The sequence below is a fragment of the Cottoperca gobio genome, chromosome 22 (assembly GCF_900634415.1).
Source record: "Cottoperca gobio chromosome 22, fCotGob3.1, whole genome shotgun sequence".
NCBI classification, from domain to species: domain Eukaryota; kingdom Metazoa; phylum Chordata; class Actinopteri; order Perciformes; family Bovichtidae; genus Cottoperca; species Cottoperca gobio.
In genome coordinates this window covers 17,857,614-17,885,575 of record NC_041376.1, presented here as the reverse complement: position 1 = coordinate 17,885,575, position 27,962 = coordinate 17,857,614, and the positions used below count along the sequence as shown (strand labels likewise).

At 40.3% G+C, this 27,962-nt stretch overlaps 1 protein-coding gene across 1 annotated transcript; it reads left to right on the top strand.

The window, feature by feature from the left end:
• The first annotated feature begins 2,535 nt into the window (after window positions 1-2,535).
• Window positions 2,536-26,811, top strand: LOC115027740 (craniofacial development protein 2-like). Its single transcript, XM_029461220.1, has 3 exons — window positions 2,536-2,598; window positions 19,347-19,417; window positions 25,908-26,811. Exons 1-3 carry the CDS (start codon window positions 2,536-2,538, stop codon window positions 26,809-26,811), a joined length of 1,038 nt encoding a protein of 345 aa, XP_029317080.1.
• The last annotated feature ends 1,151 nt before the right edge of the window (window positions 26,812-27,962 follow it).

Genomic DNA, 27,962 nt, shown 5'->3' with positions numbered 1-27,962 from the left:
CCAAGCTCTGGAACTCCATCCCTCCACACATCCGACAGTCCGAACTGTTACAACGTTCAAGTCCCAACTCAAAACTCATCTGTTCAAACTGGCCTACTCTCTGTAGTATCAATCATCCTGTATTCTCCTCCCCTCCCCCTTTTCTATTTATTGCTTTCTTCCTGTGTCTCAACCATATCTTTGGTATTGTTTGTTTGCTCTCCCTTCCAATGCCCTGCTGTTTTTATCTCTTGTATTTTGTACGGTGTCATTGGGTGTCTTGAAAGGAACCTCCAAATAAATGTATTATTATCATCTTAATCAATCATAAACAGCAGTCCATCATTTACATGCTTGTCCATGGAGAGATAGTGACTGAATGGTTCTCTTTTTTATCTTTTTGGCCCTTGGGTACTTAAGTCGCAATTTCTTTTGTGGAAATGCTGTAAACAATTACATCTTCAACAGGCTTGAAATACAACACATTAATACGAATTCACCATCAACTGCCACTGTATGTCACACACCCACAAACACACACACACACACACACACACACACACACACACGCATACATATTTGGTAAATGGCCAAACACTATAATCTCTGTTTTCGAACTAACTAATGACACAATAATTATCTGCTCTCTAAAAAACGAACAAAAGTTATATCACATCTTTAAACATACAAATGCTCAAACACATGTTAACAAAAGACTAACAGCTAATAACCTTTTTGTCAAACTCTTAGTGGTCGGCTTACAAATGGACAAGTGAATTCATTATGTAGACTGACCTGTACAAACCAAAATATGATTTAGGAGAACATGTAGCAAATATATATTAAATAAAAGTCACATGAGTCATAATATGTTGTGACATTGTCGTGTGTGTGTGTGTGTGTGTGTGTGTGTGTGTGTGTGTGTGTGTGTGTGTGTGTGTGTGTGTGTGTGTGTGTGTGTGCATTGTTTCTATGAAAGAGCAGCATTGTCTTTCAGTGGTGTAAATTATTAACTTTCACCAGACTTACTGTCCCGAGAGATGAGAAAGCAGCAGAAAGAGAAATTATATAGAGAGGAGATAGAGAGATAGGAAGGAAAGGAAATATATATTAGTGAGAGACAGACACACCCAACCCACAAAGCCCCAGTAAGCTGTTTTGTCTAACCAGAGCTTGCTAAGGGAGTCAAGCTAGAACTGGAAGCAGGCAAAGTGTGTTAAGAAAAGCTGTATAAAACAAAAAAACAAAAACATAAAGTTTTCTGAACAATATGTCCTACAGTATGAAAACAAAGCTTTGCTGTGGATTTAATCAACTAATTTTATCTGACTGTCACTAAGCTAAGGTAGCTAGGGTCCATTTTCTGAGTGGAAGCTAGTTAGCCAAGCTTGCTAGCACCAACTTTCCATAAGCAAGCTAGGCCATCCATCTCCTGTTTTCAAGTGGAAGCTAGTCAGTCTAGCTCGCTAATTTGCACTGTTAATTCAAACTTAAAAGCCTAATATGTCTTTCCAAATTTTAAATGTTGAAAATGACAGAGAGCTTAAATAATGATTCGGTAACCTAGACCTATGCTATGTCGACTTTTTGAAAACAAGACATTTGTAGCTTGTACAGTACGTTTTACCCATGGAGTAATACAATCAGGATGTTGACTTTATTTTACAATGTATTTAGTCATAGCTAGTTTTACAATTTGAAATTAAATAATATTATATAATAATTAATAATATATTTCCCTTTTACCCAGATATATGCAGTGTCAGAGAAAGTAGATTCAGGTGGCAATTCAGGCAAGATGCCACAGATCAATGTGTACAGACAGATTGCAGACCTGTCATAGGCCTCCGAACCAGGTCACAAATGAGAATTAGGTGGATATATGGAAGAAGAAGTATTTTCAAATAAACAACTTTTCAGTCTTTGCTGTCTTTTAACGGGGGATCCAGCCAAAGTCAGTTGATTAGATGATAGTTTGTAGAGGGGCAAAGTTGTTCTGAAGACAAGTGTCAAATCCACCTTCTAAAATAATAAAGGACAGCACTCACCCAGGTCACAGACTGTTCTCACTCCTGCCTTCTGGGAGAAGATACAGGAGAAAAAAACAGCTTCTACCCCTGGGACGTCAGGCTGCTTAACCACCACACCTAATGCAATAACCATAACCATCTTCACACATATACACACTCTGATTGCACTTTTAAAAAGTATAAACTACTTTTATATCAATATTTTGAATCAATATTTTTAACTATTTATTCCCCGTATGATTGCTTATGTTGTCTGTCCTACTGCTGTGTTTTTAATGTTATGTAAGTCTTTGTATTTTTTGCACACTGGGACAGAGTTGCACTCTGAATCTCGTTGTACTTTTTGTATAATGACAATAAAAGGCTTTAATTAATTTTTATTGAATTGTGTTTTATATGCAGTATATATCAAGGTGAGTAAACCTTATGAATGTTATTCTAAACATCTGTAAATAAATCCAACTGACTTTTGACTATACGCTTGACTTTGAGTAGCATTACCACATTGAGAGCCTTAAGGCGTCTCATGAACTCTCTGCTGCCATGGAAGCTGAGACCTGGGAAGTCTGACAGCCCCCTGTGGGTCAAGGTACGATAGCCAAAAGTAACTGCCAGCAGATCCAGGGAGGTATGTCATGTACGTGGTGATTCCTCAGCAAAAGCTTAAAGGAATGCTCCAGACCCTGGCAATGAAAAGAGTAATGAAGCAGGAGCCTGATACATTAAAACAGCCTTCTGATGTGAAATGTGTCTGTTTATTCTAGTGGGTTCACTGTGCACCCTGATGCACCTCACCTTTCGTGCATGTTTTTGACCCGACTGAAACTCCACCATTTGAAATGATGCAAGTGAAATGCTGTAATTCTGTGCTGAGGTTAAGCACCAGTCCAAGGTCAGGCCACACTCAAGAAGGGTTATAATTATTACTGGCAGGTTCAGGGTCAGCTTGCGCACTGGAGTGGTGTGTCTTTGTAACTGACACTCACACAGATTTCACAGTGCATGGTCTAGAGGGGTGAGGACAGCATCTGGGCGGCAGCAGCTCAACATGTTCTATTGCAGCATTTACGTATATGAATGTGTTTCTCAAGCTCCTGTTCTGAAAATAGGGAGAAGATTATACATTGCCACGTCATCTCCTCAACAATGCTGTTAGTCTAGATGTAGAATCTAGTTTGTTTAGACAAATGTTTATTCATCACTCAACCTTGCCATGCATTACCAAGTCTTGCTATTATACTCATGTTCTTTATAATTCTGTAGGATGAAATAATTTCTGGATGAGGAAAGCAGTCTTTTTTATCCTCTGCATTCTGTGTAGTTTATACATTTTTTAGTTTAAAATCATAACTTTGTAAATTACTCAGACTGGTACCTTTTTATTTATGTTTAAATATCTAGATTGTAGTTTTGTGAATGACTTTACATTTATGTTTGTTTTTATGCTGCACTTAATAGATGTTATTGTACTTGACACAAGATGTTTGAATAATAATAATGTCAAATAAAAGGGTAAAACAATCCCAGTCTCTCCTCTGAGGGCTTTAAAGGAAGACGGCTAGCTGCCCAAGTAAGGTAGATAGGTAGTTTCTGTTCTTTGAATATTTTGAGTTTGGGTAAATAAAACTCTTTTGCCCTGAATCTGCATTTGATTACTGCACTACCACTTCCTCCCTGTTCTCTGTCCAATCATGTTACAATATATACACATACATACAGTATATCTCAAAAGTGAGTACACCCTTTAGATTTTTGCAAATATTCTGTTATATCCTTTCAGGGGATAACATTATCCTACTGAAACTTTGATATAACTTAAAGTAGTCAGTGTGCTGCTTGAATAACAGTATAGATTTATTGTCCTTTGAAAATTACTCAGTACACAGCTGTTAATGTCTAAACAGCTGGCAACAAAAGTGAGTACACCCCATAGTGAACATGTCTAAATTGTGCCCAAAGTGTCAATATTTTGTGTGACCACCATTGTTATCTAGCACTGCTTTAACCCTCCTGGGCATGGAATTCACCAGAGCTGCACAGGTTGCTTCTGGAATCTTCTTCCACTCCTCCACGACGACATCACGGAGCGCACGGATGTTGGACACCTTGCACTCCTCCACCTTCCTCTTGAGGATGCCCCACATGTGCTCAATTGGGTTTAGGTCTGGAGACATACTTGGCCAGTCCATCACCTTAACCTTCAGCTTCTTCAGCAAGGCCGTTGTCATCTTGGAGGTGTGTTTAGGGTCATTATCATGTTGGAAAACTGCCCTACGGCCCAGTTTCCGAAGAGAGGGGATCATGCTCTGCTGCAGGATGTCACAGTATATATTGGAATTCATGTGTCCCTCAATGAAATGCGGCTCCCCAGTGCCGGCAGCACTCATGCAGCCCCAGACCATGATGCTGCCACCACCATGCTTGACTGTAGGCAAAACACATTTGTCTTGGTACTCCTCACCAGGGTGCCGCCACACACGCCGGACACCATCTGACCCAAACAGGTTTATTTTGGTCTCATCAGACCACAGGACATGGTTCCAGTAACTCATGTTCTTGGATGCATTGTCTTCAGCAAACTGTTTGCGGGCTTTCTTATGCATCGGTTTCAGAAGGGGCTTCTGTCTGGGGCGACGGCCATACAAACCGATTTGATGCAGTGTGCGGCGTATGGTCTGGGCACTGACAGGCTGACATCCCACTTCTGCAACCTCTGCAGCAATGCTGGAAGCACTCGCACGTCTATTTTTGGAAACCAACCTCTGGATATGACGCTGAGCACGTGGACTCAACTTCTTTGGTCGACCCTGGCGAGGCCTGTTCCGAGTGGAACCTGTCCTGGAAAACCACTGTATGATCTTAGCCACTGTGCTGCAACTCATTTTCATGGTGTTGGCAATCTTCTTATAGCCAAGGCCATCTTTGTGAAGCGCAATAATCCTTTTTTTCAGCCGCTCAGAGAGTTCCTTGCCATGAGGTGCCATGTTGTCCAGCATTCAGAGAGAATTGTGCCCAAAACACCAAATTTAACAGCCCTGCTTATCATTTACACCTGAATCCTTGTAACACTAACGAGTCACATGACACCAGGGCGGGAAAACAACATCATTGGGCACAATTAGGACATGTTCACTATGGGGTGTACTCACTTTTGTTGCCAGCTGTTTAGACATTAACAGCTGTGTACTGAGTAATTTCCAAAGGACAATAAATCTATACTGTTATTCAAGCAGCACACTGACTACTTTAAGTTATATCAAAATTTCAGTAGGATAATGTTATCCCCTGAAAGTATATAACAGAATATTTGCAAAAATCTTAAGGGTGTACTCACTTTTGATATATACTGTATACAATATATATACATATATATGTATACATACATATATATATATTTATATATATATATATATATTCTATATATATATATATATATATATATATATATATATATATATATATATATATATATATATATATATAATCATCTACCTGTATCAATATATATATATATATATATATATATTGATACAGGTAGATGATTATAAAATCAAAAGCAGATTAACATTTTATGCATTACAAAAGAGATCAGAAGTGGAAGGACTATAGTAACTTAAGTACTTACTTTTTTGATCTCTTGGTGAACTTCCCAAGCTACCCGGCAGTTTATAAGTGAATATGCTCCTTGACCAGCTGTTTATTTTAAAGTGATGAACACATTAGAGCATCAATAATTATATTACAAAAATATAATATACAATATTCTGAATGGGGCCATTGTGCAGAAGGAGTACTTTTTCTTTTTACTTTAAGTACATTTTGATGCTGATACTTACTTATTTAAGTAAAATCTTAAATGCAGGATTATAAAACAAACACTGCAAGATTGACAAGTCATTACTAAATTATAAAAAATGATTTCATTCAAGGTGAGAATCTGCTCCGACAGCTACACACACATGAGCATATTCAGTCTGAATGATTGTCCAATACTGTCTCCTGTTAGTCCAGCAAAACATCAGGATATGCAATATTAGCATCCTAGTGTTACATGCTAGTACAAGTGTTCTAAAACAGCTACATGATATTCATGCTGTAAAACTTTCAGATGAATCATCATGTCATGTTATCGTTCTAAAATAATCTATTGTCCATATTAAGAACTCGGAGCAAAGCTGTAAGCCTCAGTAAAAACTAACAAAAGGAGTTACTTTTTTGTTCTACACATAAAATAATATATTATTATATATAAATATATTTATTTTTTAAACCATATTGCCCAGACAAATGAGCAGGAATTATGTCACCAGCAGCTTACTGATTTAATTTGAATTAAAATACTTAAGCACAGACATTGATCTATTACTGAAACTTTATAAATGTCTCACATACAATTTCAATTAACTATGTAATAATCATGAGAGCTCACCCTGCGGGAGGCAGGCTTTGCCAACATCTACGGAAAAATGACCTGAGGAACCAATTTATCCTAAATGATTCGGACACCCATTTTAACTTCGCAGCAGAGCACCTTGGGTTCCCACGCAAGTCTCTGAAATGCTCTATATGTCAAGAAGAAGCTGTGGCTATCCTCTGTAAACCAGCACCATGCAGCAATTTGCTGGAGCAATGTGACACAGAATCCCATTTCCCACAGTGGTTAACAGGATATAAGTCTCTCTCTCTCTCTCTCTCTCTCTCTCTCTCTCTCTCTCTCTCTCTCTCTCTCTCTCTCTCTCTCTGTCACTGTTTCTCTCTCTTTCTCTGTCACTCTCTCTCTCCGTCTTTCCCCCTCTAACTTTTTCTTCAAATTGCTTTCAAGCCTGTTTTTTTTCTCAATCTTATCCTCTTTTTCTCCCTATAGTCTGCTCTCTCCCCTTTTCCCTCTCTTTCTTTTCTCTTTCTCTCCCGTTTTCTTGCTTTCAAACACACCCCTGTTCTCAAGCTAATCCTCTTCCTCCCTGTTCAGCCTTCACTATTCTCACTCTGCACTTCTGCCTGTGCTCTTTCTCTCTCCTCTCCTCACCTCTCTCTCTCATACGTCTTCACGAAGCCAGCCAAAGAGTTAGAAAGAGTGTCACACAGAAGCAGGTTATTCTTTGCACCCTTAGACTTATTTTTATCCGATGCAACTATCTTCCCAGAGTAATATTATCATAACCGATGCAGCCAATTGCCAGAGCTACGAAAATCAAGAGGTATACAATAACTAAGTGCATTTAATCAAGTACTGCACTTCACTTCAATTTTGAGGTATTTGTACTCTACTTGAGTATTTCCATTTCCTGCTGCTTTATACTTCTACTCCACTACATGTCAGAGGGATCAGATTCAGATTATTAGTACTAATAACACACTCCTTTACCAGCTGCAACATTATCATAGTGTATATATTAATGCATCAATAATTATAATAAAATATATATTATTCTGTTTTCATGTTTACATTTTATACCGCAAAATTTCTGAACAGTAAGAAAATCTTCTTCTTCGTACACGCCTCTCAGCAAATACTTATTTTTTTTGGTTCGCATTAATTTGTGCACTGTGAAACCAAAACCTAAATAGAAAAAAAACCAACACGTATCAAATTCACTCTTTTTCTAACTAGCCAAACCGACTATGGCTTGTGAAAGTGCAATAAGTCGGCAGCCCTGCTCTGCTGCAGTCAATAAAATCACTATTTTGTGGTTGCAAAGTTGACTAAACTAAACTAAACTTAACCAAGGGTTAGGGTTAACATTAATAAAAAACGGTATTGTGACTGCCCATGTTGACATTCAAAATGTAGCGATCCTGGAATATTTGAGTCAGCACTAAACTTTGACAAACAAAACAATATTGTTTAAAACTCAAATTACAATTCAGGTCATATCCATCCGCCTTGAACACTTTACATTTTGGTATCACTCAGTCTTCTTTATCTCTTCTGAAACTAGTTAAAAAAATGCTGCTGCTGCAATTTAGATATATTTATATTGTGTATGTCATTGTTTTCCAAAAGTTCAGGTTTCCTTACCCACACTGAATTGCGAGGCTGGAAAGACTATATTTAATTTATCCAGTTTATTGTGGATGGGCAATTTACCTCGCTTTCCTCCTTTTCCATTCTTCCCTCCCTTTCGCATAATGTGAAACCGCAGGAGTAAAAAGGCTGGATGATGTTTGAGGAATTACAGCTTTCCACTATATGTTTGTTTGTTTGTGTGTGTGTGTGTGTGTGTGTGTGTGTGTGTGTGTGTGTGTGTGTGTGTGTGTGTGTGTGTGTGTGTGTGTGTGTGTGTGTGTGAGAGAGACAGTTGAAGCATTGGAGACAGACATGTTAGACAGGCCTGTATGGAATCAAAGCCTTTTTAGACAGCTTGTAAGGATAGCTGTGAGGAACGCTAGGTAAGTGTGTGTGCATGTGTGTGATAACACTAAGGGTGTGTCAGGAAAGCTGCAGGCATCTGAAAATGGTTTGCTCCTGCCTCCAAGACAACATTTAGGATACACACACAATCATATAGAGACATGTTTTTTTGTGGTGGGGTTTGTGACTGATTTATAAGCACCAACAAAAGCATTCAGTGCATATAAATCTAAAGTAATGTTTCAGATGCATTGTGAGGATGGATGAACGCATGGACGGATGGACGGATGGATGGATGGATGGATGGATGGATAGATGGATGGATGGTTAGATTGACGGAGGTATGAAGACGAACTGGCGACGAGGGGAACAAAACAAACAGACTATATACACCAGGAAGTGGGCAGGTTAACGAGACACAGGTGGAAGCACTAACAAACTAATGGAGAATAAATGCGGCAGGAAGTGGAGACACTGAAACAAGTACAAACAACAATAAACATTTAACGGATAGAAGGAACCCTTACAATGGATGGTTGGATGGTTGGATGTATGGTTGGTTTGTTGGTTGGGTGGGTGGATGGATATTAACAACATGAAATCTATAATCTAAACTTTCTTTGAATCCCAATGATTTCTTGGATATAGATTTGGAGGCTCATTAAAACAGATTCAAAGTCAAATGCAATAAGACATTCATGAAAATGTTTCTGCTGCAAAACAGACCACCAATTTTACATCACAATCCATTCATATAAATTCCATTTAGCATCTATACTCTTGATTGTAATAATGTATCTTCTCAAGACAAATGCAGCCTATGTCCAACCAGATCTGCTACATATTGATCTGTGAGTGTATGTGTGTGTCTCTTTTTATTGAGAATCTGTGAGGGGAACTAAACATGTTTTACTGACTCTGTCCATTTCAGACATAAGCAAACTAATGCAAGCCAAATGAGCAAGCAATAGTAACACTAGACTCGACAAGGTGCCCCCAGTCCCACTGAAACAGCGTCCAAGTTTTCACAGATCCATGCAATAACTACTGCAGAAAAACATGGACAACAGTTCACCTTAACTAACATCTTTGATACAGATCTTACAACCCATGAACCCAGTAAGGATGTAGGATGTATCAGCCTCATTCTCTCAGATAAAAACTGATGGAAAAAAAGTGCTGCTGAAAAAAACCTTGTTTTTTGAAGTCTCTAAAGAGATTGTGAGGCGGTATAAGTGTTTTTTTATCCATGGCATTTAACCAGAGGTGCGATTTTCCATGAGGCTAGGGAAACAAAGTGTACACCAAACCGTCAATTGCAAAAAACATTACAGCTAAGCGTTGATTAGCCTTAATTATAGCCTCAAACATCTTTAACCGGCTAAGATCCAAAAAACCTCTCACTAAAAACAAAAACTCAACGTTTGCTCATAACGGGAGCTGACCTTACAATCACAGTAACTTCTCAATTGACTCTAGTAAATCATCACTAGCAATACAAGTACTTTTTGACAATGGCTAAGTGGACATTTGGCGCCTTCTGAATCCATCTGCCAGATATAACACCTTCTGTTGCGCTACACCAGGGGTATTCAACTAAAATTCTAAGAGGTCCAATTAGAGAAAATTTCCGCAAGCAAAGGTCCGGACCATCATAATGTCTAACGTGCGTTATGAATTAGTGTGATATATATTGAAGTAGCCTAGTAACTGTATCAACGTATGCTCGTCATCAACAACTGACTGTCAAATCTAATAAAGAAAGTACAATTTAAAAACATTTAGACAATATGTATTGTCACTTAACATTGAACTATACAGATATATATAATACTGTAGATATGTATAGTGTTCTTCTCAGGCTGTATTTAAAAATAAAATTGAGAAAATAAATAAAATAGCTTTTGAAAAATTGTGCATCTTAAAATAAAGTGCTTAATCTTAGAAAAATAAAATAAAGTGTAGCAGCAGCTTGAGTTTCCTTTTTTCTTTAACTGTTTCACATCTTGATTTAAGTCTCAACCAATGTTAGAATAAATCAGTCTCAACACATTTTTAACAATTGAACAGTTTAACCCAGGCTAGCACATCCTGGGTTAAACTGTTCTCTGTGGCTGATGATGATGACTGGTGGCCCATTTGCTTTATTTTGTCACAAATCCAAATCATATTGGGCTCTGAGTGCTTATTTTCTGTGACCTCAGTTCAGACTTGAGTGGGTATGTTTGGTCAAAAACGTTGTGCTTTGTCTCATAGTGGCGTTTCACATCACCACTTTTAATGAGCACCACGGTCTGTGAGCATATGAGACACTGGTTTTGTGCTCCCAGTGGGAAGGAAGACCATGAATGAGTCTGTCCATTCTGGGTTGAAAGCTCTGTTGACTTTTCTCTTCTTGGAGAGCGCCATGAGTAGTTATTCTTCTCTCCCTGTCTGCCGCTCACTCGTCTCTTTGTCAGTGTTTCTCTCCCTTTCTCCGTCTTCTCTCCCTGTATCGCTAACTCGTCTTTCTGTCTGTCACTCGCCTCTCATCTGTCTGTATTCAGAGTTGCAATGTTTGCCGGTTGTAATGCATAGATTTGATTGGCTGAGTAGCATCACGTGAGATGGCTTAACCCGATTGTAATTGGTCTGTGAGTTTCCTGAACCGCTAAACCAGTCCCTTAAAAACGAGAAAAACTGTCAAAATTGAAAATCCCTCAACAATTTATTGATTATAGGTCCAGGTCCGAATAGGTTGGCGTCTGGGTCCGGACTCGGACCGCAGTCCCCCTGTTAGTGACCCCTGCTCTACACCAACCATGCTTTTGTATCCATTGGTAGCACACTTTTATACCCTACATCAGAGACTACATCCCAGCCGATTTCAAACTTGTATTCAAAATTATTCTCATAATCTGCCTTAATAAAAATGAGCCTGACATATATACTTTCTTTATCCCCCTCCTAACTCTCCCAGGAACAATCAGACAAAGTATACGCCCCACTATGTCTGGAGGACTTGGAAGGAGATCATACAACACTTACCACTCACAAATTACCTGACCTACATATGTTGTGTATGTGGGCGGCAATATTAGGTCTTCCATGTCTGGTATAGCTTTGGAGGCGGAAAACCTTTAAACTTGTGGATAGTACATATTTGTTGCGTATTTATAAGTGTAAAAATCTACATAAAAAGAGGTGGCTGGAACGTAGGAGAGAGAAAGACTGGATTAACAATTTAAGTAGGAAATTCTTTTTGCAATTTCACAAAATTTACTGGAACTGGAATGTCTTGTCTAGACTAAAGTTGTACTCAAGCTGTTTTATTTTGTGTCAGGTACTTTACAGGTGAGAACACTGCCAAGCATGCCAAGGCTGCCCTGACACGAGAAAATTGAGAAGATGCAGGAAACACTGCCTCGCATGGAAGCAACTGGTCCAGTTCCTCAGTGCCCCTTCAACCAGTGTCGAAAGTGAAAAACTGATTTTCATCAAGAAGAATATGCCAATGTTTCTTACTGTAAGGGAGATTTTTTAAACGAGGTCACTCACTCACTTTTATTTTGCTAACTAGAATAATCCAGGTCCCTTTTTACCACATCCTCTACAGTTGTTGCTCTGACACTACCATAGAGCCCTTATTAGGTATGTGTTTTTGATAGTATAGATACGTATTTATCTACACAGTTCTAGCACTTTTATTTTAAATTAAATTAATTTGCCATTGCACTCCTTTCAAATGATCTTATTACTTTTGAACAGAAATCTACTTAATAGAGTTGATAAAAGGTGTGTGCCTATCATATGAATCACAATAATATTGGTTTAATTTTTTATATGATACAAAAACATAATTTAACAATCATATATATAACCGGCTCCACGGTGGAGGAGTTAGTTATAAAAAGAAGGAGCGAGGAACTTCAGAAGTGTGGAACAGTAGCATCATTAGGCCTTGGTGTCCGATGCTTTTTTCCCAAATGTTAAATAAACAACCCCGGACTTTTCAGACCCTTTGAGCGACCTGTTGCTCAGAGTAATCTCAGTCAGCGGCTCCTCTGGCAGAAGCACAGCGTCCCTCAGTCTCCCTCTCCTCTCTCGATGTGCGCACACAGGCAGTAGTGCATTATTTTGGTGAAGGGAATCTGCCAGGTCAAAATATATACAGGTCTGCGTGTGTGTGTGCGGGGGTCTGATGGAGGTTAAAAGAAGATTCAATGGTAACCTTTTTTTATTTGGCAACTGTCTACATATGCACTATTTTATTCACAATTTATATTTAATACAAAATCTGAAATGTTGTGATATTATTATGGGGCCATATCGCCCATCTGTAGTTGATAATGCTTAGCTGTGCACTTGGTTTGTTCAACCAATAAATTGATTTGGAATACATTTGAATTTAATACTAAATTGCAATGCAATAATATTTCCATGCAAAAAGAGCTCCGCTTCAGCGTCAGCATCAGCAGCAGATATTCAGATCCAAACTATAAAAGAGTGCATCGCTAGTTTTATAAACTCCTCATCTGCACCTACGCCGATGTCCCGGTCCCACCCGTGTCTCTAACTCCTCGTGTTTTCCTTAGTTTCCTTTTCCCTGTGTGTCCAGTGTTATCCCGGTTTGTCTAGGTGTGGCGTGGACGTGGCCTTCCACACAGGCAGCCTCCTGATTAGTCCAGACACACCTGTTCTGCCTGCTGAGCTATTTCCCATCTGCTCTTCAGCAACAGTACAACTGCTCCGGCTCTTCAGTCACTCATCGCCAGATTGTTGTTTCAAACCAAGTGAATCACATGTTACCTGCGATCCAACCGGCTCCCAAACCTGACACCATGTCCAGCTTGTCCCCCTCACAGCCTCACCTAGCTGCCCTGCTAAGCTCTGTTCTCGCCGTTCACATGCAAATCCTGGTGTTTTTTTGTGGACAATGAAACCACTCCTTCCCTCAACTCCCCGTCTGTCTCCGTCTGTCCGTCCATCCGTCCGATCCAACCCTGACCATAACAGTCAATTCATGACTTGACAGCTCAACCGGCCTCTCATAGGTTTTTTTTCTGACTATGGCTCAGTTGCAAGTTTATTTGGGGGTTGAACCATTTTAGATCTGTGACTTAAGATATTTGGAGAAGGTCATGGAACTATGATAATAAACACTTTGGCCTCATGCAGGTGTGACGGGGAGTGATCATTGAAGAGATTTTCAGATCAAGAATGAAACAAGATCCTAAGAAATGTCAGAAAAAAGTGCAAAACCAGACTTGTTCAAGTTACTTTACAGATGATATTGTACAGCTATTCAGCTCAGAAGCCTGTGCTGTGTTAGAAATGTCATGATGCAGAGGGCAGGCTGCCTTTAGAATACAAGATTTTGTTAGTTCACTCAATACTTTCAACATTTTATCTTACTGCCTTTCTCTCGTGGCCTGCATGTGCACAGAAACCCCTCACAGCAATGATGCAATCATACTGGACTGTGTGTTTTACTCATTTTTTATCACATGCTACCGTAAACAATGTTAATGCGTTGTATCTGTGTAAACATATCTACTGCTATGTACTACATGCAGAATACAAAAGATTTCATCAGTTTTTTTTGCTTTTGCAATATTACATTTCACATATATTCAAATATATAACATCAACTTGAGAACCTGTTAAAGCTAAAACAGTGGGTGATGCTTATTGTGTCATGTGTTTTAAACCTCAAGTTAGTTCCCTGTCAAACATACGTGTGTGTGTGTGTTTCTGTGTGTGTGTGTGTGTGTGTGTGTGTGTGTGTGTGTGTGTGTGTGTCTCTGTGTGTGTGTCTCTCTCTGTGTGTGTGTGTATATGACTCCGCAGTGAACTGGGTTTTGTTTTGATGTTTCTAAAAGGCACTACCTGTTTTTCCATGTGTGTATTATTGTGTGACTGTGTGTCAAATGCAATAAGAGAAAGCTTAGAACACAACCATAACTCTATTGTTTACAAAAAAAATTGTCGAGACAGCTTTGTATGACGGACCGCAGGTACGGCCAATACAGTCAATGGCACTTAAATTGGTGGGAAAGGAAGAAAACATTTGTGAGAAAGATGTTTAATATTCCTCACATAATTAAAAGTCATAAAGAAAATATGGGGGGGTAAGATTTGATTTATTTTTCTGGTTTATCTCCGTTTAGATTATAGTAGGCCTGTCTGTCTCATAAAAAGCAAGTGCATGTGTCACCAGAGTTGCATGCAATATATAGTTCTTAGTAAAGAGTAGTGAATGTTTTAATATATATTAATATAGCCATACTATAAGGTGTGTCTGTTGATGCACCAAAGTGTGAAATAAGATTTTAAGTTGACATATTTTAATATTCTAATAAAAGAAAAAGCAACATTTGCATTTATTTTTACTTTGTCAGCAGTTTCAAACCACACTCACAAAAAGGTGTATTTGCTGTTGAAGAGTGGTATCCCAACTATTTTAGCCATAACAATACTCAGAACTGAGTACTTTAGAATGAATACAATTGGAATACTACGCTGCATATATGGTTATAACTCAATACACACACACACACACACACACACACATAAACATATATTCCAGTATCCACTTTACAACTCTGATACTAGTTTGCGCTTCAAGTTTAGCCACCAAATAAAAAGTGTACGTACTCAATCCATCCTCTGTATTTACATAATGTATAAATCTAATTAGTGTGAGTTGGCTGTCTGAACATACAATGGATTATTCTGGGCAAACAAACACACACGCATGGTAAATATGAGCACAGTGCAGTATTTATGAGATGCATTATCTCTCTCTATGACACACACATCGCCCAAACAACCTTTGCATTGTGTCCTGTGATGCACTGTGACACACTTTTGTGTGTGTGTGTGTGTGTGTGTGTGTGTGTGTGTGTGTGTGTGTGTGCACCTTTTCTGTACTTCTCCATCTAACTGCTTGTGGCACACTGTGTTTGTGTGTGTGTGCCACTGTCTGAGACTGTGTGGGTGTGTGTGTGTTGTTATGTCTGCCTCTGTCTAACATGTTGTGACACACTGGTCACATGTTTCTGTGCGTGTGTGTGTTTTAAGCAAGTATCAGGCTATGTGTGTGTTTTTCTGCAAGTGTGTGTGTGTCTGTGTCGGATCTCTGTGCTGTGTTAATTTATGAAGTCTGTGATCATTTTACTGTGTGTGCCAACTCCCTCATCGAGAGGATTGATGATTAAATATCCCGAAAATAACAATGGCGCACACACACACACGCACACCAAACAAGGTTAGAGAGAGATCTGAGGAAGTGAGAAGATAGAATAGGCAGGAAGAAAGGAGTGTTAGTTTGAGAAGGAGGTCAAGAAGAAAGGATTTAAAAAGGCTGAAAATTAGGAAATTAAAGAAATATGTGGAGAAGGGGGCAAAAAAGGGGCAAGAAAAGAGTGATTGAGATTAATGAAAGAGTTTAAGTGAGTGAGATAAAACAGGGAGCGGAGGAGAGAAAGAAGGAGAGAGAAGGAGTGAGTGGGAGGATCATGGGAGAGTTGGAGACAGAGAGAGCGTTTTAAAAATGCCAGAAGACAGAGTGCGGTAAATAGAAGCTCTTTATGGCCGGCTGAGCGATTTAGTGGATTATCCCTGTCCAAAGGTCAATGCCGGTTTGGAGCATGACCAAAACATCAACAACAACAGAACAAAAACAGGAAGAAAAAAAAAACTGCTGAACTCTAGCTATAAGTGGCATGACCAGTAAACAAATATGACAACAATGACAGCAGCTTAAGAGACGACGACGTGATGAAGTAAAAAAATGAATTTAAAGTGAATGAAAATGGACTGTTTGAAATTAAAAATAACCAGCTTAAAAAGTAAGAAATCTGAAAGCAAGAGCTTCAGCTGCTGATGAAAATGGAGAGTAATAGAGCTGGACACAAAAGGAGATACGCAGAGCTTATGACAGCTTGTGGATGTTTTACCAGAAGATTTGCATAATATGTGGTGTAGCCAGAATACCTTTCTTTTTTGGGCTTTTTCCATTTTTATTATAGTACAGCTGAAGATAGACAGGAAGGGGGAATGACAGAAAGGGGGAATGACAGAGGGGGCGACAGTGGCAAAGGGCTCATTTACAACCTTAACCACAGTTCCACACAGCTGGTTAAAGTCTGCTCTTATATTAGGTTGTAAGAATCATGAGTATCAATGTACAGTTTGGTTTCTGCACTATCTAGATATTTATTCTCTGCGGAGGTTTGGCTGTGTTTGGGCAGAAAGTGCCATTTGCACAATTTAGGCCACCGCACTTAATTTATTACATCACAAAGCAATATATATTTTTAAAAGTTTGTTTTTACTTTTACGAGTGAAAAACCAAATCCCTGTTTTTTGCCCATACCTTTTTATTTTCAATATATGTTATTTTGAAGGAGTTAAGCATGGTGTCATGCATCAACAGTATAAAAAGGGATTCAATAAAAGTCAGAAAAAAAGTAAAAAATGATTATTTAAATAATTTCGCAAATAGTATTTTTTTTATCATGTTTAATACGGTTATCAACAATCCAGAAAAATCTTGATGTCCATTCTAATTTAATTGTTGATCTTTTTGTTGAACTGCCTTCTCCTTGCAGGAACAACGCATGATTTTAGTTCCAAAACTGTCGTCTTTTCAACCGATGTTCCAGGTTCAGCGGCAGCGAACACTTTAGTAATCTACAGTTAGATATGTAAATATATCCATAGTGCTTACTTAAAACTGTTTTTTTTACACATGTGTATGTTTAACTTATATGTAGGTTGAGTTACCGTTTCAGTTCTTGCAACAATCTACTGTACAGTAAATGCAATATAATGCAACGGCCCTATTACCCTTATAGTATTACCCTTTGAAAAGCTACCTTTAATTTATTTAGTGTTCAACGTGAAGAAAAGTGGCGCATGCAAAGGTTTACATGTTTAAGCAACTCTGCTGTTTTATAGGAAATCTGTGATACCACAAGAATGGGTCAATGTATGTAATTTTGTTTTTCAATATCATTCTATTTATTAAAATATAAATTGTATTTATGTCAACTAATTATCAAAAGTATGTTTATTGTATAACCCAGATGAGGAGAGTTGCGAAAATATCTCACAAACTTCATAGCAATTATTTTTTCAATTTACTATATATATAAATCTTTGGAAAATGTTGCCTCACTCTAACGCCATCATCCAGAACAATCGTGCATACCTCATAGTTTAAAATGTAAATACTATTAGTTTATATTCTGGATATGTTAGAGAGTATTTTCAATGAGCTCAACATAGTGGACTGAACAGCCTGCACATAGCAGCCATATCTCCTTATCTTCCCTTAATGAGCCACTCATTGCTTTTATTGTTCTCCTCATCCCCACTTCCCTCTTTAATGCCAATCTAATTTTCATTGCAATGCTTCACATATAGCTTCGATCAACCAGGATCCTCCCACTGAGATCATACATGTGTCATCCAAAGGAGACTGGGCAAACAGCCATTGAGTAGAAAAAACTAAGCAGATTTTAAATGAAGTTAAGGAGAAGTGATGAAAGGGATAAACGCTGGCCTGATTCTACAGCTCTCAACATTCAACAGCTTGCAATTAATTACGGGTGATTGTCAAGCCTTTCCACATGCTAAGCTTAGATGAAAGACAAATCTCACCATAAGAATGTCAAGCTGTATTGTTCTCCACATCTGAATACATTTAAATTCACTGGACTTGTTTTTACATTTTGTCCTTTCTGTCATGGTTTTCACAAAATAGCTCTACTTGTGAAACAAATGTAATGCTATTCTTTCTATTTGTTTGTATTGTATCATTGTGTTTCCTGCTGCTGATTGAAAGACAACAATAACCACTTTCTTTTTATTGGCCAATCATTTTAAAGAGGGAAAAATATGGCGTCCAATGGTAGGGTGTGGCGTAAAACCTGCAACTCCAGGCATGGAAGTGAATTTATGAATATAAAATGCCTTTAATGAATATGTGCTAGAACATTATAACAAGACTGTGAGGCTGTGTTTATGCACAGTGGGGCTTTGAGCAATATGCTAACATATCTTAGTTTAATATGTTAGCATCATAATATTTGCAAATAGGAATTCAACACAATCTACACTTAAGGATGATGGTAATGTCATTAACTTTTCAGGTATTAAGCCACAAACCAGTTAAAATGTTGACCTATGTTACACCAATGACCTATGGATCACCAATTTTACAATGCAGGTGATAAAAAGCATGAACTTTCAAAATAAAGCAGGAACAGAAAGAAAAATCAAGCAAAAAAAGGACAATATTGGACAATGTTGAGACACTTCACTCAAAACCTCATGGTGGAGTAAGAGGAAACAATCTGAATCATCAAAGTTATTAAGGTTCATCCTCTAACACAAAATGTACAGACATGCATGGTTCCTAATTAAAAAATGATAAGATATGTAAAAACTTGGATGTGATTGTGGCTCTCGAAGCTTTAGCGAGAGGTCAGTCATGAAGACTATTCTTTTGCATACTTAGGCCTGTAGTTTCTTTCATATACTGCCATCCACTCTCCATCTCACGCATACTCATCTAGAATTTTTTGCGATCATTATCTTTGGCTGGATAACAGCTGTTCTCATCAGTAGGTCACATCTATCCAATGGCACAGCAACTCACCTACGTCTGTGGTTTCATCAGCTTCATCATTTTGTCAGCCTGATCAGCTAACAGTCTCAGAAGAGTCATCAGCCACCACCATCACACATGTCTGGATTCCATTGAGGTATTTATCTTTCTGCTGCTCAGGGCAGACGCCCTCGATTACAAATCTCCCTGTAGAGTCTAAGCGCAAAAGACTTTCTACCAAGAAGTTATTATCACACATCTGTCATAATGAAAAATTATCTTTATTTCATTCACTTGTCTCTCCTGATTGGAATTATAGTTCATTGTCCTTGCAGTAACAAAGCATAATTGCAGTTCAAAACTGTTGTCTTTTCAACCATTGTTCCAGATTCAACACTTCTTCACCATGGATATCTGTACCAAGCAGCAACCTATGGGTCTGAAAAGTGAAGCCAATGTGTAAGTGCCTTAAACCTGCATACTCTTTAATAACCAGTGGAGTCGCCCTCCACTGGTTACTGGTTTTAAGTCTGATTGTATAGAAGTCTACAAGAAAATTATCCTACTTCTCACTTGATATAGACTCGAACCTCAGTAAACTTGTGTATGGTCTTAATCACTAGTTTAAAGTCTTATTCAATACAGCATGATGTTCATTTAGTAAATTATGATCCCATTTAGATTAAAATAGACTATAAAGCAGGGTATGCTTTCGGGCGAGGCCATCTTGTGATTGACAAGACGTCCAGTTTGGGCGTTTTCCAACTGTACTCCTTTCAAAGTGTTTTTCACTTCATGACAGTTAATTGTAACATACTCAGAAAACATAGCGATATTGTTGATCAGCCACTGGCAACTGTGTTCTGACCTGTAGTTTGCCTGATATATGTAATTGTATGCAATCCTTTTATAGTTGCAGAAACATTACCAAACAATAAATAACAGTAATGCTTTATTTATAATGTGTACATATACCATATAGTATTGCTATTTAAGCAGAAGTCTTTTGAGTTGACCTCAGCACCACCTGTGCCATTTAAAAGAAACATATGTTTTGTGTGGATGTGGTGATTTTCAGGCGAGCCCCCTACCGACCACTTTTTGGTCTTAAGGGCAAAGATATCTTAATTTTATAAATTAATTACATAAAATGTGACAATGCATTAACCTCAGCGAAAACTGTGACATTTAAAATGAGTGAGTCACTGTCTCTCTCTCTTACACACATGTACACTATATGCAGGAGAGACATAAACGATGTGCTCACAAACCTACTAATATTAGATATTGTTGCATTTGTACAAGACATCAGCTATGAGGTTTAGGTGAATGTTTTAATAAGCAATCCTGTTCTTGTAAGACTAAGTCAAAAGAACCGTCTTTCTCGATCATCCCTGGAGCCTTTTGATGGCACAAAGAGTAAGACAGAACATCTCACAGCAGACTAAGGTTAATACCAAGAGACAGCTAAGAAACAAAAAAAAAACGTCTTATAAATTGGAATTCTCTGTTGGCTGCAGTTTCATCTCGAAATTATTTTTGTTATACACATTCATAACCACACACTTAAAGAGATACTTCAATCAAAGCCTGTCTTCTTTGTATGTAGCACTCACCCCCTGTAGACTTGAAGGGGTGACTGTGTCGAGTTGGGATCATTGTTGTTACACCAGCTTTTAATAATTTCACAGCAGGAAAAAAGTATCAAAACATTCAACACTCCTCAAACTACTTCTGCAACAAAATCCACTTCTGTGCTGCCAAGAAGTCAGTTACTTGCAGACAATGATTTTGTGAATGGGGTCAGAGCAAGAATGCAAACATATTCAGGGTGTGTAGGAGCGGTATGTCCAAGCAGAAAGCACAGTGACCGTAACTGGATAACTGTACGTGCACAGCATTCTCACTGGAGATATTAACTGTTTGGTAAAAGGGAACGCTGCTTTGAGTTGAATGGATTAGTGGAATAGAATAACCTCCTGCGAGTAACTTTCTACATCAACCTCAATCTACTCAAAACTCAATATTAGTTATTACTTTTATCAAAGCACGGAAGAACTGAATTTTACGGTAACGATAATATTCACCATTTTCCAATGGGGATGGGATGCCTTTTACCACAATCCCAAATGAGCAGGGTAAAATAGAACCAACTTCAACTTGAATCAGATCATCCATCTGCTACAGTTGTGTCCTGGCAACACATATTTCACGGAAAAATTAAAGCAGACAAAAGCAGCAGGCATGGATTTTTCCAAATATCTTCCAGCAATGTGAGGCTGAATCAGGCGCTTCTCGGGCTGCAAATCAACCAGTGTACTCCAGTCCTTTTATCCCTCAAGCAATTTTAACTGATTACGCTGACAAACCCACCTGATATCTGATAATGGCACCTTCACTAAAGTGCCCTGCTCCAGTATCGACAATTTCATCTAACACGGAAAAAATATCCAACCAAACATCGGTGGTTCATGCTTCAACAGAAAGGAGACTATAAGGTACCATACTAATACACCTTTGTTCAGGTAAAGATTCACGAGGGCATAAAGACCGTGTACGAAGAGCCCACTCACACAGACCAACATCGTAACTCCAATCACCACTTACAACATGCAAGTTTACTGTATTAGTTATTTATGCACAAGCGACACAAACCTTAGAATAAGCAGGTGCAACAACTATGTCTGCAGTGTGGAGGTTCATTATCGCCCAGAAAATCTGCATTGGCAATCGGTTAAAATGAGTTGGAAAATGTCGGCATATATAAAATATATTATTCTACGTGAACAGTACTCTGTATTCTGCCTCATACCGACTCTGAACTGATTATTTCACTGATAAAAAGCTAAACCTACTGAAGCAAAAGCGGTATTTTATGTGGAAACTCGGAGAAAAAAAAGTAAAGTGTAGGGTAATCTAGCATCTACCAATATTTGCATCTTCCCTTTGCCCATCCTTCATCCATGAAGTGGCTGTGCTGCTAAAAAGGCAAAAAGTCCATAATCGTAATGCATTCTTCTTAAGTGTGGGTGGGTGAGTAATTGCATGGGTAAGTGAGCGTATGTTTCCAGTGCGTGTGGGGGTTTCAGGGACATGCATTTATCAATGATAAACTAGATGTAACTATAGGCAAAAGCCACACATTCACATACACTCTCACATACAGTGTAAAATAAGTATTTTATGTTGGCAATGATAGCTTTGCTCTTAGCTCTTGGCTTCTGTTCAGGGCCAAAGAGTTGTTATTACTGCGTCGGAGATAATGGTTACACACAAAAGCACAGGGTGAGGCATATTGTAAATTTATGATGGGAGATGTCCGGGCCTATACAAATGTTAGGAGCAGAGACCTATAGATTTTTTCTCGCCAAAAAATACATTTTACAAGATTTCATATGAACATATTATATACCTTTGCTCAATCATTTATTTTACTGAATAGAGCATGAACTCATAATGTAATTTAATGTAACCTCCGACAGCTGCTAACAGCTAATGTTAACTAGCATTATCAGGGACGGTTCAATTGCGAGTTTACTGATTTAAATAATCACAAAAAAGTATGTACGTACTGTGTGGGGAGTGAATGTTTGGTTTAGTGAAAGAGAGTCAGAGATTTAAAAAGAAAGTTTAATACTTTATTTACATATTTTTCATTTATACAATTATTTTTAAAACAAAGAATACAAATATACACATTTAACCCTTGATCATCACAATTCAAAAATCATAAACAATCATTTTTGTATCACTACCCTTCTAAGGCACAACATGGGTCAAAAATGACCTGCATCCCCCACGGGTCAGTATTGGGTCCACTCCTAATCATCATTTACCTCCTCCCCCTGGGCACAATCCGTAACCCAGGAGCTTGCTGGGAGATGTTAAGAGTTAACGGAAGTGAGAAAGGCACCAGTTGCTATTGTTTTACCCGTCGTGACTGTGGTGGTGGGAGGCTGGACTACTGCCACTGTATCGCTGTTCATGTTGGAAAATAAACATTCGACTTGAAAACTTGTCTACTGTCTCCTCATTTCCACGCACGCCCACCTAATCTATTGCTCCACACATTGGAGGGTCTGCTGCACAGTCCTTTTCTGTTGATGCTTTTTACACAGTTCGCATAGAAAGTTGTTTTGTCCGCTCTGTGCAGCAACAGTTTTGCCGGGTTAGTGACTTTAAGCAGGGGGCCGGTCAGTTTTCCCAGCCCTGGGCTCAGGTAGATTTCTGGAAAAGGGTCTGGAATGGTCTTTCCCTGACTGTATTTGATGAGGAGGCTCCTCTCCTCTCCAGAAAGTCTCTGGCTACAGAGCTGCTCCAGGATCCTCTGAGCCACCCAGCTAGAGGTTAGACCCAGCAGAGAGCCCAAGGCCCGGGCATCATTCAGCGCCAGCCCCACTGCATCCACCAGCTGGTGTAAGCACAGGGTACTCGACCTGCACTGCGCCACCATCAGGCCGGGTGTGTTGCTGCTGCTGATGTCCAGCCTGGCCCTGTGAATTAGAGGCTCCATCAACAACCAGTGCAGAGTCAGACTTTGGTCACTTTTTATGGTTAAAAAGGGCCCAACACTTAAAAACACCCTGATAAAACGGAGGCAACTCACTTACCCTTAACAATTTTGAATCAGTTAAAAACAGAGCAGTATCCAGCCCCAGGTTACTCACACGTCTGAGGATACAGCTGGCCACGTCTCTCCACACCAAATCAGCCAGACCGGTTGTAACTCCGGTTGACAGAATAGGACGCAAAAGCACGACTCAGACACAGGGGAATATCCAATATTACCAATCTTTACTTTCCAGAAACAGGTTCGGTACACGGGTGATCAATGGGAGAGAGGCAAACAAATCCGACAGGAGGCAGGCAAAAAGGCGTAGTCCAAAACACAGGCGGAGATCAGGAATAATCAAAAACATGAAGACATTTGGAAAATGCTGGGACGTTTGGTCATTAAAAAACACAAAGATGAACTGGCAACAGACAAAGGGGCTAGAGTGCTATATAAAAGGGAGAGACTAATGAAGGGAGGGACAACAGGTGAGGTGACTGCAGGACTGATTGAACAGGTGAATATAATCAGGGAAGTGAAGGCAGCAACAGGGAGGAGAGGTGAGTGACAAAACAGGAAACGGATCAAATGAAACTACAATTATGGGAGAGGGTGGGATGTTACACCGGTAAGATATTTCTGTAAAAACTGGAGTCTAAAAGTAGCTGTTCGGGTGGCCAGGTGGACAAGGCCCTGTCCCCCCTCCTCTCTGGATAAATACAACATATTAGGTCTCGGCCTGTTCGTTAGATATTTTATGTTACGTTTGTACTGTTTTATGTAGTTAATTACCTGTTCTCTGTTGTTTCTACTTCCTGCCCCCAGGTGTTCCCAATCTGTTCATTAGTGTTTTCACCTGTCTCGTTGTTCCCTCTCACTTCCTGGTATATATAGTCTGTGTTTTGTTTGTCTCTCGTTGCCAGTTCGTCTTCGTACTTCGATGTTAAGAGTTCCAGCGTTAGTCCCGTCTTCCTGTTTCCCAAGTGTTTGATTCCCCGGCTTCCTCGACCCTGTTTCTGTGACCTGATTCTGTCTCTGCCTGATCCTTGTCTGCTATGCTGCTATGCTGAGTATCTACCGAATCTATCTTCGGTATCTACTGAGTGTACCAAACCTGTTTTCGTGACCCGACTCTGCCCTTGGACTATACCTGCATGCTTTGTATGATTAACTGCATACACGTGTACTATAGTCACTGCAAAGTTTCAGTAAAGACTATTTTCATTTACATTGATCTGCCTCTGATTCGTGCTATTGAGTCCCACCCTCCATCTGTCTTGATCGAGCACAACACCCCTTGTGGAACCCAACGTAGACATCCCAAAAAAGATCTACCATTTATTTCTGTATTTTAGCTAAAAGGCCTGAGGGAGGGTCTACACAGGTCAGACGGTGCCACAGTTGGGACGCCATAAGGTTGTTTAAAACTAAAACCCTGCCTTTAAAAGACATCTGAGGGAGCAGCCATTTCCATTTGTAAATCTTTCCCTCAATCTTTTCGGTGACGTTCTCCCAGTTCTTCTGAACTATATTTTCTTTTGCCGGGCACACAGTAGGTCTGGTCCCGGTAGATGACCGGCTCCATAGCCCTCCCCAGCCTGGTGGCCAGCACCTTGGACAGAAGCTTGTAATCCACACACAGCAAAGACACAGGACGGCAGTTACCGATGTCCTGCAGGTTTCCATTCTTAGGCAGAAGTGTTATTACTGCCCTACGGCAGGACATCGGCATGGAACCAGAGGCCAGACTCTCGTTAAAAACATCTAGGACATCTGTTCCTAAGATGTCCCAGAATTCCTTAAAAAACTCAACTGTGAGGCTGTCGATACCGGGAGCTCGCCGTCCCTGCATACCCTGCAGGGCGGCCTGTAACTCCCACATACTCAACGGCCCCTCGAGCTGTGAGTTGGTCTCCTTGGAGACCTCCTCTAAAATTGTTTCCTCTTCCCTATACTCACTCGAGTATAGGGTTAGGGTTAGGTTAGGGTTATAAGAAGTTCACCTTTATAAGAAGCTCGCCTTCTTATCTGGCTTGGTTCCGTTATTTCTTGCCCTGTGTCTGAGAGAAGTGAGTGGATTACCCTCTTCTGTCCGTTCTTTTTCTCCAGGCCGAAGAAAAAGCTAGAGGGAGCATCCATCTCGGTGCCGTTTTGAAACTGGGACCGGACCAGTGCACCCTGTACTTTAACGTCTAGCAGGTCGGCTAGAGCCATTTTCTTAATTTTGAGGATTTCAATACATCCTTGATCTCCTATGGACTCACTAATTATTTCTAGTTCCATTATATCACCATCCAGGTCTTTCATAGATCTGGTGATGTCTTGTATGACATTGAGGGTGTGCTGTTGACAGAGCATTTTTATTTCAGTCTTACCATGGTCCCACCACTGCCTAAGACTAGTAAGTGCCGAGGAAAGGGGAGTGGAGATCCTGGGAATCCAAGAGCATAGAAGAGTGCATACTGAGGATCAGATCGTGTATCACAGAGTGGAGAAATGTTGGTTCATCACCTCATCAGCGTGGCAAAACGAGGCACAAGCTGCCACTGGCGGAGCGGGGTTACTGCTGAGTTCTCGGGCGTGTAAGGCTCTCCTTAGGGTACACTATCACACCAACAGGATCCTTAGTGCTGACTTTGATGGCAACCCAGTCACAACTGTCATAGTCGTGTACTCATCCACCAATGTGGCACAAGCTGAGGAGGTGGAGAAGTTCTATGAGGACCTTGCAACAGCGGTCCGTGATATCCCGGCTCACAACTTCCTTGCAATCCTGGGTGACTTCAATGCAAGGCTCGGACCGGAGGACGCACCTCTCACGTACCACAACTCCACTAACCGCAATGGTGAACATCTTGCAGCCTTTCTTATGGAGCACGAGCTACTAGCTGCGAACACCATGTTCCAGAAAAGAATGGGTAAGAGATCGGGCTACCGGTATGCTACCGGTATGCAACGTCAACTGGACTACATACTAGTAAGGCGAAGGTGGAGGAACTCCATCTTGAACGCTGAACCTTACAGCACGTTCAACTCTGTGGGCTCTGATCATAGAGTGGTCTCCATGAGGGTGAGACTGAGTCTCAGGGTCCCCAAACCAAGCCTGAAGACCTGGTATGACTGGAAGGCGAGGAATGGAGTATCCCAGAGGTCCAGGCATCCGGAGATCATGGTGGCGCGTGAGGGAGTGGAGGAAGCACACCGAGGCTTTGGGCACGAGCCGACTGCAGAGAATCGCATGGTATTGAATATGGCCAAACAGCTTCTTTTCGATACCTACGATAAGATCAGGGGGGAGTAGCTGATGGACAAGGTGCAGAGAGTGGAGGCAGCGCATGGTGAACAGCAGTACGGGGAGGCATGGAGGGTCATCAATGAGATGAGAGGAAAAGGTCGAAGGAGGGACAGGTGGCGGGCGACACACCCGACAGTGGATCGACCTGAGGAAGTGATACCTGTCGTCCTCACGAATCTCGCTATTGACGATGGTCCCTTTACAGTCAGGGAGTTTGCCATAGTGAAATCCACAATGAAGCAGGGAAAAAGTGTTGGGCCGGACGGCATCCCTCCAGAGGTCTGTAAGAACTGTGATCTTGACGACATCATCCTGGAGTTCTGCAACCACGCCCTTATGACAAACAGCAAGCCTGATATGTGGTCTCTCTCTAACATCATCCCAGTGCCTAAATCCGGAGATCTCTCGAAGCCGGACAACTACCGTGGCATAAGTCTGACTTGTGTCATTGTAAAAATGTACAACCGCATGATACTGAACCGGATACGGAGCGCCATCGACCCCCACCTGAGAGAGAACCAAAATGGTTTCCGAGAGAAGAGGACCACTGTGACCCAGATCTTGGCCTTGAGGAGAATCATCGAGGAGGTTAAGAAGAACAACCTGACAGCGGTACTGTGCTTCATCGATTTCAAAAAGGCATTTGACTCGATACACAGAGGCGTGATGATGAAGATACTCAAGGCGTACGGTGTCCCTTCCAATTTACTCCGGCCCATAGGGACCATGTATAAGGGTACAAGAGGAAAGGTGGTAACCCCAGATGGCAACAGTGAAGAGTTTGACATCCTGGCTGGGGTGTTGCAAGGGGACACCCTTGCCCCCTTCCTCTTCATCATAGTCCTAGACTATGCGCTCAGGAAGGCCATCAGTGGACGGGAGCTAGAACTTGGCCTCACAATAACACCTAGGAGGTCGAGACGACACCCCGCTCTAGTCCTAACGGACCTGGACTATGCGGATGATATCAGTCTGCTCTCTGACCGCGTAGAGCAAGCACAGGAACTCCTGGGCAGAGTGGAGACAGAGTGCGCCAAGGTTGGCCTTCACCTAAATGCCAAGAAAACTGAGTTCATAACATATAACATCCCCCCGGACCATCCACCTCTAAAAACAACAGGAGGCACTGCTCTAAAGGAAGTCAATGATTTAAAATA